Below are 12,614 nucleotides of genomic sequence, written 5' to 3' on the forward strand. Positions count from 1 at the left end.
TAATACAGATACTTTTATAAACCAATATGGTAGGCAGCTGTGGATAGCTTTACTGCTGGCAAGTTTTCTTTTGCATGAAAAAGACAACATCCAATTAGTTTCTACAGGAACTCACCTCGGATTATATAAACCTGTCCACCTATCAAGTGTTTTAGACAACAGAACAGTCCGTCTGACAACAGGGGGTGGAAAGCAGTAAAAGAAATAATGACCAGATGTCAATAGTTGGGTGAGAGAGGATCAAAGGTTAAAGATTACGAGGAAACACTATTCACTGCAGTGAAAGAACACAAAGTCTTAGCAGCATAGATCAGAAAAAGGATTGAACAAAAGGATTGTTGGGTAAAATTTAATGAAATGAAAATTTTGTGCAGTTTTTGTGTAATCTTCAACAAAAATTACACCACTTATGTAATGGGTTATCTTAGCACTACTAGCTACTGGGTTCTAAAGCACGCTCAACATAGAAAGAATCATGCAAATGACTAAGTTAGAGAAGACTGGGTAAAAATCATTGTATCCTTTTAATCAAACCTTATGCTTTTTCATGCAAACTCCAGCATATTAAGAAAAACTGCACACGGTAATTATTCTTCATATATTAAAAGCCATAAAATAAAAAAAATCACTGCACTGAAAACTAACCTGGTTTTGCCCTTTGCTTTTATAGGTACAGATATTTAATTGTAATACTTTAGCTCTTGAGCAGAGATGGACTTGGGCACAAGAATGACTGATCTAATCTCTAAAAATAGGAGAGTGATGCTTACATCTCAAATTCAACAACGGGTCTCTATTTAAAATGTAAAGATCTCACTTGTGAAAATCCACGTATTTATGGATTTAATGTGTGTGGATGCGTACACACACATGCATTTAACATGCAAAAGCTCATACTCTGTTTCAACAAAATTTTAAAGGTTACTAAGCAGCATCTTTTTCTCAGACAAAACAGTAACTGACACAGAGAAACTAAGACACATTCTAAATCAACTGTTACTGCCTGCAGGATTTAGCCTATTTGCTTGTACTCAATGAGTGCTAAATGAGTTACTACTTAAGATATGAATAAGCAGCGGAGGACTATATAATACCTAGAAGCAGAAATGTAGGACTCAATCCGTTTTTGCTGGAGAAGCATTTCCCAAAAATTGTGTATGTTCACCACCCCTAGACTACAGAAAGGATCACACATAGGAAAGAGTTATTGCTTCCTTTCCTATCATAGTACTTGAATTAAAACTGACCTGTTCATGTACTTCACAGCACTTCTCAGGATTGTGGACCACTGATGGTCCAAACACCAAATCTGAAAAGAGTATTTCATCATCCATGTGTTTTAGTTTTCATTTGCAGAAATGAAGGCACAGAGAGAGGCTGGTATTGTACACAAGATACTTGACAGGGAGTTGGGAAAAGGCAGTGGTATGCATCCGGGTCCAGGAGTTTACAAGAAGGTGCTACCATTGCCGAGGGGAAAGGGGCAGAACAAAACAGCCCAAAGGAAAAATCTGGATTCCACGATATTCTTTGCACGGTCTTATCAGACCCTGAAAGTGAATCAGCTTCCAGCTTTCTAGAAACAACATAACTCCAAACATGCATTTCCCTAAATAGAACTGGGCTATTATGAATAATATAAAACCTTCCCCTTATCCTTCACAGGGTATGACAAAAGGTGACAAATAAGATCTTCCATCCAGAAAGAACAGACATAACATGGTATTACGAGTCTATGCACTGTGTTCTATGCTGCTTTCTTGCAATCTGAAACAGATTTTTGACCCCAGTGACACACACAGCTATTAGCTAGACAGCATGGGACCACAGAGTACATTTTGGGAATTAATATACCAGGGAATGAACATATCTGTCTTCAAAACAAGTACTGAACCTCCATCTAATTTGTATATTCTACATATTAAGGAAAAACATGGTTTTCTCTAAAGATTGCAGACAGACAAGCATAAGCCCCCTCTCTCCAGGTCTTCTTTCCAGTTCATTCCTTCTCCCACCTCAGCACCCTTGGGCCTTCTTGGCTTTCCCCATCTATTTCTATGCTTTGTCTCCAAATAGATAACTCTGGTGCAGCTACCCAATTATATAAAAGTATTGGAGCTTCTTCTTTCACCTTCCTTCTCTGGCCATACTAATAAAGTCTGGCTCTATTAGTGTTAAAAGTATAGAAAAAGCAAAGCAGAGTAGGTTGAGCCAAATGTAATTAATGAATGGAAGAAAACATGGGTCAAGAAAGAAAGAGGAGAGCATCAGTCTCAAGTTGTTTGGCTTACTTCCTAAACTCTGAAGACAAAGTGAGATGTGCAAACCACTTATAAAGTATTGGCAGCCTGCTACAAAATTCAGTACTGCCAGATAATCTGCTAGTGCCATACGACTGGGGATTAAGAAGTAGAAAGAGGGACTAAAACGTGAGCCTCCAGACAAAATTAAGAGGAACAGGTAGGTATGTCTGGCTACAACTTATGCTAATCAGGCTCATCATTTAAAAAACACCAAAAACATTTTAAAAAAGATCACTCCTGAACTTTTTCAAGCTCTACCAAAGAATTAGAGACAGTAAAAGCATTCTGTGTGCGTGACATTCCATCTGGCTCCAATTTAGATGTATATAAAGTTCACAGATATTTCAGACAAATGTGTTTTTGAACAAATGCTTGAACATATAGTTCAAGTCCTTTCCGATGGTGAATATTCCTTCTGCACAGTAAACATGCCAAAGTTCTCCATTTGTATTCAAAGACATCCCCAAGTTACATATACTACTACCACAAGTGCACACACACATAAGCAACTGAAGACTGCAGTATCGAGGAAGAGCAATACTGCTCAGAGCAATACTGCTCTTTTTAAACACTAACTTTTTATTCTTGTCCTGTGATGTAAAACATTAGTAATTTAGCAGTTAATCATTATGATAAAGGTAATTTATTAGTCAGTCATCATGAAAAATTAAAACAGCGTTGTCAACTTACAATTAATATTTTGAATTTTAGATTTTTGCTATTTCCCAACTGACTAGAAATATAAAACATGAAACAGATTAGTTGACGATTGCTCTATTTCATTTTGAACGGGTAAGACTAAATGATAGGACTGAAGTCCTTGCTACTGAGAGCCCTACCAGTGCAGAAGCATTAGGATGAAAAAAGATTTTCACTCACTGGGTGGTCTGTTCGCTGCCAAGTTTTTGAAGTGGCTGCCTTTTATCACTTCTGCCGATAATCTTCCAGTTGTAGCATTATAAAGGAGGCCAATGAGGATTTCTGGAGCTGAGCCATGTACCAGAGACTGACAAGAGGAGGTACTTCCACTGCAGGACACTTCTGACATGCTCATTTGAGAGTCACAACCCTATAAAAGAGATAAAAAGTTCTATTGCGGTTTTTTTGTTTGGTTGATTTTGTTGTTTTTTTTTTTTTGCAATGATGTTACTGGGAAGTTAATTTTTACAATAATCCACAGAAATTTAGGAAAGCAATATGCTGACAATAACAGAAGTTCCATTCAAGAAATATACATCCTTAACATACACTCAGTTCGCACATGTTAGAGATAACAAAGAATAAAGTAGTTTAGAATTAAAATAATTCTTAATTTTGTTTCTGTTGCTTCATAATTTAAGAAAAACAATAGTGGAAGATGAAGAGCAGCCTTTATGGTTCAATTGCTAAGATAAGACCTATAATACCATTTGTCAGAATCCTGGAGAACATTAAACCTTGGATCTTTTACTTTCCAGAAATGGAAAACACTAGTGGAACTGTGAAGATAATAAAATGCAGGAAATTCTTATTCATCCTTTGTAAAGGTTATTCTCTACACTGAGAATTTATGAGTAGCAAAATAACAGAACACATGCAAATGGAAGAATGCATTCTGTCTAGAATAAATTAGTTTACAAGGAATTTAATTGGTCCAGGGATACAGAATTGCAATAAAGCCTTTGTCTTGGGTGCGAAAGGAAGAATGCCATCCTAGCGCTCAGCAAGTGATGCTTTAATTTCTACTCCACAAGCTTCCAAAAAATTCAGATCTCTTATATATTCTCACCATGTCACATCTTTGACAGGAGCTTCTACATTAATTTTTATAATTTTAACCCCTCATTATCAGTCTTAAAAGAACAAAATACTTGGACTAATGCTAATCATACCATAGTTGCTCCTACTTTCATTTCAGGATTTCATGTACTGAAAGCAAGAAACCGAATGGAATCTAGTCAATGGCAGGGCAATTTGCTTTGTAGCTGGGAACAGTGTTTTGAGTTATCAATACATCCCTTTATGATACTCTTTGAAAAAAAAAAAACTTGGATCCACAGATTTTTCAAATATGGCTTGATTCATTTGGGATTCTGGCAGCACTGTTTCAAGGAGTCATGATAATTTGGTGAAGTTGATTCTTCAAGATTCCAAATGTCTCTATCATTTCCAGCAACAGCTGACACAGGCCCAAGATCCTAAAACCTAAATAGGACAAATCCTCTTCAAGATTAAAGTTAACTTTGAAAGCAAGTAACTTAATCTGACACATAAAGCCTGAATGCATTACAAAATCTCAAATTATGGAAGACATGATACATACAAGAAGAAATTATGAAGCTACAATAATACCTTCATATTGACATTTTAACTAGTTCTTCTCAACAGAACATTTCCAAGAAGTCTGGCATAAGTTTCAAGTAGAAATACAGTTCCTCAATAATAAACATCCACTGATGTTAGCAAATGTATTCTTACTGCTAAAGGAGGACCTCAACAAATTTTGAATGTTAAATCTTTGGTTATATCTCCAAAAGGTCTTTATTCAATTCCAAGCACAAATTTCAAATGGGTTGCAAATTGCAAGTTGCAGAAAATGAATTACAAGTATACACTCATTCGTTGGTTCTTGGCACTCACATAACAGTAAACTTTTGATTCCTAGTTTCAACTATAGAATACAAATTGGAAAGTTCAAAAGAAAGATGACTTGATTCAGCAGTCACAGGACACACTGCACACTTGAAAGGCTCAGCTCCAGCCCTATTTAAGTTTTCTGGTCTTTTAAAAATATAACACATCATCTGCATGGTGTTTATTCATCTTATTATTCTGTTGGGCCTAGAATTTAACCACAGTCAACTTGACACTATTCAAAGCTTAAGTGTCAAATTTGATTGTGATCATGCTGAACGTGTGTACAAAAAAGACAGAACACAAAGTAAGCAGCTGGGGAACAGTCCCTTGCAGATCATCGAAGAGCTTTGACATCTGTATTAGGAGAAGGTGACACTAGCACTTTTTCCTAATTGTGACTTATTTGTACAGTTTACTGATGTTAGGTCTTCTAATAAGGACTCAGTTTAAATCAGTTTATGACAGAGTTAAACTGACTACAGTGGGTATCAGGGTAAGGTTTAGACACCCAGAAAGAGTAGATAGTAAATGAGTGATGACTGAGAGGGAATGAAGAAAAGAACCTGGAAAAGAAGAAGAGTAGCTTCTGTGTGACATAAGAGAGAAGGGGGGAAACAACAAAAAAAATTAACAAGTGTGATATTACAAAGTTATACGACAGAATCTTTACGACAGAATTCTTTACGACAGAATCCTGAGTGGAAGTGAGAAGGACAAGACTGCATTTGTCAAGGACAGCAAAAAAGATCTCACCAGCTAAACAGTGGGATGAGAAGACCAAGGTGATGCTTCAGTTCTATAAGAGGATGAAACTGTAACTAAGTGGTTGAGTTGCACAGAAAGAACTGGTAGATGTAGCCTTGATGAAAATCTGGTGGGAGGGTCTATCTTGAATGTTTTGCTTCAATATTTTCTAAACAAAAATAATTTGCAATTTGCTTTGAGACAGGTGGCAGGTTTGAAACAAAGCAAAGTATGTTGTTTAACACTTAGTGTATAATAAACTTATGAATCTCCTTTCTACAAAATGTTGCAGTGACAGAACTTTAAAGGTATTAAAATTAAGTAATCAAATTTACTAAAAAAGCCAATCTAAACACTGCTTTGTTTTCCTTTTCACATATAAAAAAGACTTCAGCCCATTTTGCTTCATGCTTATCCAAACATATTCTAAAAAAATGCTCTGCTTTTCAGTTAAGAATTGAAAACACATGAGAAAAAGCAGAAGGTGAGGTTGTATTTTGCAGTTTTCTTTTTAAAGAAAACAGAAAGATCCTGTGAGGAGAGAAGAAGAAACAGAATTAGGGAAGGTAAAGAGATAGCTGAAATGAATAGGGCTCACATCATCAACTGAAGACAGACTTTTCATAGAATCATAAGGTTGGAAAAGACCTTGGAGATCATCAACTCAAACTGTACCTGTCCACTACTAAATCATATCCCCAAGTACCTAATCTACCTGCATTTTAAACACCTCCAGGGATGGTGACTCAACCACCTCCCTGGGCAGCCTGTTCCAGTGCTTGATAACCCTTTCTGTGAAGAAATTTTTCCTAATGTCCAATATAAACTTCCCCTGACACAGCTTAAGGCCATTCCCTCTTGTCCTATTAATTGCAGAACAAAGTTAACATAAGGGATACTGAGTATTATTAGATGTCTTCTCAGAAGTATTTTCTCCAGCAAGTTGATCACATTATGAAAATACGTTCATTGTTTTAAGTAAGGTATTTGCGATAATTATGTCTGTTGGAAAATAACCTGACATTGTGTGAAATCCCTAAGCTGCACTGGAACTGAAAAGAACAGTTTTTCAAGACTGTTTAGGAGGGGTGGGGGTTCTGTTTACATAGTAAATATTCAAGAGTGCTAACAAACTCATCAACAAAGAAGCAAGAAATGAAGTTACATTTTTACCTGTTCAAAATATAAGATTCATGATCACCTACCAATTATAAAATATTAACACTGAAACTGCTAATTGATATAACATGTATATATACTTAGCAACTATGAAGTTTTCATCTCGTGACAACATTACAGTGCTACCAGATGCTTTTAGTCTCCAGATCTGCATTCAATCTCTCTTTGATACTGCAGCTTCACTATGGGAAATGTAATATTTAGACCAAAAGTTACTATTCCTTCCAAATAATCTGTCTATGTAGGTTTATTTTTATAACTCTTCCCTCTTTTCTTCTATAAACACTTTGTGTCTTTTAATAAGCAGAGGAAAAAAGGACTAAGGTTACATAATAGCAAAAGCCTTTCAAGGTCATTGATGTACCAGACTTGCCTAGTAAGAACTGCTGTAAAATCTTAACGGCAGGCATTTAAGACCTTAGATGAACTGTCAAGGTATTGACAATCTGGCAATAGTACAAGGAGCTGTCTCTTCAGATTGCCTCGAGGATATTAAGGCCAAATTTATAATCTGTTTTTGTCAATTTAGCCATAACAAAAATATATTATTAACAGTAAACACAAGAAGAAAAAAAAAAAAAGGTAATCTATTCCAAATATTTAGTTCAAGGGTCTGTCTTACTACAATGAATCACAAATTTTCACCTTTTCAATTTTATACACCAGAGTACTTTATTACAAAGCTAGCAGGACTTTATCTGATCAACACTTACAAGAATCCCCGATTTTCACAAGATTATAAGAACAATATGTGTTATACAAAAACTTAATTACTAATTCTCCAAACTATTGTCCTTGATGACTTCTTTCCATAAAACGTCTAGGGAAGAAACATCACTTTTTCATAAATACATCATAAAAAAATTCCAATTAAGCGGTATTTGTATTTCACATGTTCCTCTTGTACAAAGTTGGCAATCAAAAGATGAACATTCTTTTTTCCCTAGTGCAAACAGAATTGAATACACACACACAATGCATTATTTCAGACCTGAACCCCTAAGAAATATATTCAATAATCTTTTTCTCTGCTCTCAGCCAACAAAAAGAATCCTCTATTTGCAACAATGATAATATATTTATTTGTCTTCCTTCAGCATAAATCTATGCAAATAGGGCATTTGTTACTTACATATTCATCTCCTACTGTTATTTTTCTGTACCCTGAAGTTCTGCTTATAAATTCTGCTCTTAAGCCAACTGGAGTTAATCACAGGGAATAAAGTGGCCATGCTCTGAGGGCAGTTAAAAGATCGTTTTTCTCACTGTACAGGTTAAAATCATGCCTCTGTAGGCTTACGGAACAAGAACACCTGATTCTCTTGGCTTTTCAAAATATACAGAGGAAAGATGAAACCTCGCTGACAATCCTTCAGCAACAAAAATCTGATTTACAGCATGTTACTTGTCAAAATGTCTCTCGCATATTTTAAATGTTAATGTTATACCACTAATCTTTTAAAGAACTTTTTTTCACATTACTTTCTTCTACTTCTATACCAATACAACTGAGAGGTTAGGGAAGGAAATTTGAATTCTAGTAGGCAAAAGAGAGAACTGGATCCTGGTCTCCAAATTTTAGATAAAAGTATTAACCTCTCTTAGTCACCAGCCCAGTGCCAAACCCTGAAGCTACTATTTTTGAGGCAAAAGCTTGCTGAGGTGATGAGAACACCCAGGTACCAAAAAGGCTCCAGACCAGCTTTCAGCCAGAAGCCCATTCCGTCTCTCTCCTTTGAGAGCTAGAAAGAAGGAGGAAACAGAAACTAGAGGCTCCACATCCCTCATTAGTGACTTAAGCACTAGATATTTTGAAAAAAAACATTTCAAAGCTAAAATACTTTTGAAAAAATAACAAGATAATCCCTGGGAAAGAAGCCACCTGTGAAGAACTCCACCCTGAAAACAGAGGGATGTAAAATCATTAGAAATGTCAAAGAAGGGAGCTTCATGATTTTGAATTCTGTCAGCTAAATCCCACTTACATGCTGTAGTAGACGCTTGGATGTTTTTGCAGAGATGCTTGCCTCTTTTCCTCATCATTTCTCCTTCAGTTTCCCCTAACTCATGAGAGAACTGTGAGGACTGATATACTGATACACTTGAAAACATGAAGCCCTCAAAAATACCATACTCATAAAAAAACAGTTCCTTGAACTAAACAATTGATACACTTTCTGTATACTAATACCTGCAGGAAGTATCAACTTGTTTCTAAAGGTAGAACTCGTGACAGGATGCTTGAAACAATATTAAATGTTTGAAATAATAGAATTCTTTTTATTAGACTAATAATAATTATACTTAGCAAAGATGATGCAAAATAAGAATTAAATGAAGAAACAATTGCCAAAAAAGGTCTTTTCTTAACCAGAAAAAGGTCTCTTTCTGTATTGACTGCCACTGTCATTTTGAAGCTTAAGCGGTTTTAAAAAAAAATATCTGATTGTACATTTTGGGTTTTTTTAAATTCACATTTGTCATCAAAACCTTCTGCTCTACATTTTGTTTACTCTCAAAACTAAAAAAACTTCTGGATGCAGAATTTTACAAATTGTCACCAATAAAACAATGAAAAATTGAGAAAAAAAAGAAAAATAATAATTCTTTCATTCACTACAGTCAAGAGACTAAAACCATAAAAATTTTATGCACAGCTTTAATTTACCACAGATACTATAATGTACAGAGAGCTATAAATCCTCTTTAGATATGTGATGATACTACAAATTTCAATTTAAAATCAATTATAAAAATCAAAATCTTTGTGGATTTTCTAATAAGAAGAATACAGTATTATTAAAATAAGATTTGTTTTCAAACTTTATGATACCATAATTTAATCATAAAACAAAAATGACGTAATTATGAGTATATATTCTTAACAGCAAAACAACATTCCACTTTTTGGACAGATTTTGAACAAGTTCATAGCAAGATTTCTGTGTTGTTTTTCATATTTCATGAGTATTTGTTACTAGGACTTTGTGTCTAAAAGTTTTAAAAATTACCAGCCTTGCTGAACAAAACATTAGTTCTCTGCAGAAAGGGGAATGTTTTAAGTTTCCTCTATTTGTTTGCATTTAAATTACACCTTTGGCTTCCTTGCCACACTACAAAAGGTCACCTAGTTGTTCCATAGACTTAATAGGCATGAAATTTGCACAGCAAACCCAGCCAGCAGTGAAGGCAATTGGAAATGAATGGACAATGGAACTTACAGCATTTACAAAAGTACTCTGTTTTTAAATTGCAAAAGTCTACAAGCTTTTTATACAGCCATGAGCAAGGGGAGGAAAAGAGTCAACCAGCCTTTTATTATTGAGTTCTGTTTTCTGAGATAAGTTGTATAGCAGAAAGAAACACTCAGGTACTAAAAGGTGTTAGATGTTTGTACTACCGATTTTGTTAAGAACATCTGACAAAAAAATGCAGACATTTTACCTGCACTCCCGATGAAGCTACACTAACAGCTCCTACCCAGCCTTGCTCTTACCTCCCACAGTCTTCACTCCCTGTTAAACTTCTAAGACCACAGAGATGTTACTGATGGGACAGCTTCCAAGACCACAGACTTCCTTAGATGACAATACTCTGTCCCGATGGAGTTACTCTCCATGCTCACTGAGGAGATCAATGCAAATAATTTCATTTGCCCTTTTCTCTCTTGATTACACTCTTATTGGGAAAAAAGAAGATTCAGTGATCAAAGAGTAAACCTAATTTATAAGTCATCAGTCTATGGAATAGTATTTGATTGCATAAACATTCACACAATTATTTCTCACACTGAACAAATCTATAACATTGAAGATTTGTTTATAATGCATATGTCAGTTAAACTATTTGCAATTAACCATTCACTGAACTGCAGTTTAACCTGTTAGTGTACCCCTTCTGATTGTTTAGGTCATGTTTAATCTCGTGACCAGAAGATCACCAGGTGGCTGCAGTTGGAAGGGATTTGCTTCAGTTCTTAGAGCTATCATAAATACCACAAAGAAAGGTAAGAGGTTCAGATAAGCTGGATCCTCCTGAGGCCAGGTGACAGCTGATTAAATCCAACAGAAAGACAGGAGCTGTGAAAGATGCAGCTCAATGTTAGACAATATGAAGGCCAAGCCTGAGAAAAGGCTAACACACTAAGACTAAAAGGATCCCTTAATAAAGATACTCTATGATGAACAGAAATGTTTATCTGATACCAAATACAGGCTGCTTGAATATACAAAAGAAGTGATTACCTGGAGACCCTAAAGTCTGAAATGAAGATCATTAATGAAGAACACTTATGCTATACTGCAAAGCCCAGAACAATCAGCCAGTAAGCAAACCAGGAAATAAAATTTGAAGTTCCACAAATGTGAAACTTAAGAATTTGCAGACTAGGTAACTTCATCTGTTTGTGCAATGTCTCTGATTAGGATTTCCCACAATGGAAATAAATTAAGAAGAAAACAGTCCACATGCTTTTGCTGAAGGGTGCTCAAAACTGCAGACAGAACTGTTCCTGATTTGTTTTCCTGTCTCCTTAAAAGACAGCAACAAAAGTGCGAAGATGTTTGTGTGTACACATACATGCAAACAAGAAAGAATTCAAATCTTAAGAACATAAAATAGTTGGGAAACTCAGTATCTCAAAGGGAAAGAGAAATTTCACTTGGATTTTTAAGTTAAAGAATATTACTTCACTGCAAAGGTTGCTTGTGGAAGATTTAAGCAGCAGCTTATAGTCTTCAAAGGTGGAAATTTCACGCTAGTGACAACTTTGATAACCTTCTTTTGTAAGTCTCTACAAAGACACTTCTGGGAAATTTACATTATGTTTTAACAGTACTATTATTTTCCTTACTGCTCTTTGAAATTGCAATCTAGATTGGGAGATCATGCTTACGCTACAGAGTATGATAGTCTGAGAATCTCAGAGATACCTCATGAAATTCTCAGTTTTCTAGCTTTAGGTATTGATAAGCTTTTCCCATTTTATTTTTTTTAAGATGATCAAAACTATATATACAATTCTAAACAATTTTTTTGTCACTGATAGACCAGCTTTCTGAGGAAAGAAGAGTATTGCTCAAGAGGATTACTTCAATTTAATCTAGAACAGTCATTCACATCCTGTCATTTGACTAGGGGCATTTTAGAGAGTGAAAAGCATCATCATACACTCAAAATAGTAATGCCATGCCTGAAACAGTTTCCACTATTTGCTGACCCAAATATAAAAGACTGTGGGGAGCAAACTGAGTAAATAACTTTTTTTCAAGTAACTCATTGATTAAAAGCAAAAGATAGCAGTTTTTAATGGTTAGTTTACTAAGCGCACAGATATCAAGATAGAGAAACAACAAACAATCTTTATTCTGACTACATGACCAACCGATGTTCCTGACAAATAGATGAAACTCGTCACAGTGCGGACTTCAAAGAATTCTCCCAGTATCCTCCCTTCAGGGTCATGGTAATAGATCTAGTTAACAGAGTAGGAACTTCCCTCCCATCAGCAAGGATATCGGCAAGGTAGTTGAAAGTTAATGATAAACTCAAGTTCTGGTTTTCATAATGTGTTGAAGAAAGCCCTGGTATTATGTTGGCAATTTTTTAAACCTCTGAAAACATGAAGTCCAAGTGGGCTTCGTTATCTCTACCATCACAGTGACACCTACATTCAGAATGCTTTGACTGACCACATTTGATCAGCATGTCCCAGAAACGGTATGCAAGTACCACTTCGATAGCATTTTTATTAGTTATATTATCTATTACTGC

General features: G+C 35.4%; 1 protein-coding gene across 5 annotated transcripts in view; it reads right to left on the reverse strand.

Annotated features, from left to right (window-relative positions):
* SYT14 (synaptotagmin 14) overlaps positions 1–12,614 on the reverse strand; it is a 100,514-nt gene that overhangs the window by 19,805 nt on the left and 68,095 nt on the right. For 3 of the 5 annotated variants that reach the window (XR_011337059.1, XM_069852869.1, XM_069852867.1), the window contains one exon: positions 3,183–3,372. Coding sequence is in view for 4 of the 5 variants with exons in the window: in XM_069852869.1 (XP_069708970.1) it covers positions 3,183–3,372 (190 nt within the window). In the remaining variant the exon portion in view is untranslated. Of the gene's footprint in view, positions 1–115; positions 173–3,182; positions 3,373–12,614 lie in introns of all 5 variants that reach the window. The other 2 variants (XM_069852870.1, XM_069852868.1) reach the window with 1 other exon arrangement.

Source organism: Phaenicophaeus curvirostris, chromosome 2 (assembly GCF_032191515.1).
Source record: "Phaenicophaeus curvirostris isolate KB17595 chromosome 2, BPBGC_Pcur_1.0, whole genome shotgun sequence".
NCBI classification, from domain to species: domain Eukaryota; kingdom Metazoa; phylum Chordata; class Aves; order Cuculiformes; family Cuculidae; genus Phaenicophaeus; species Phaenicophaeus curvirostris.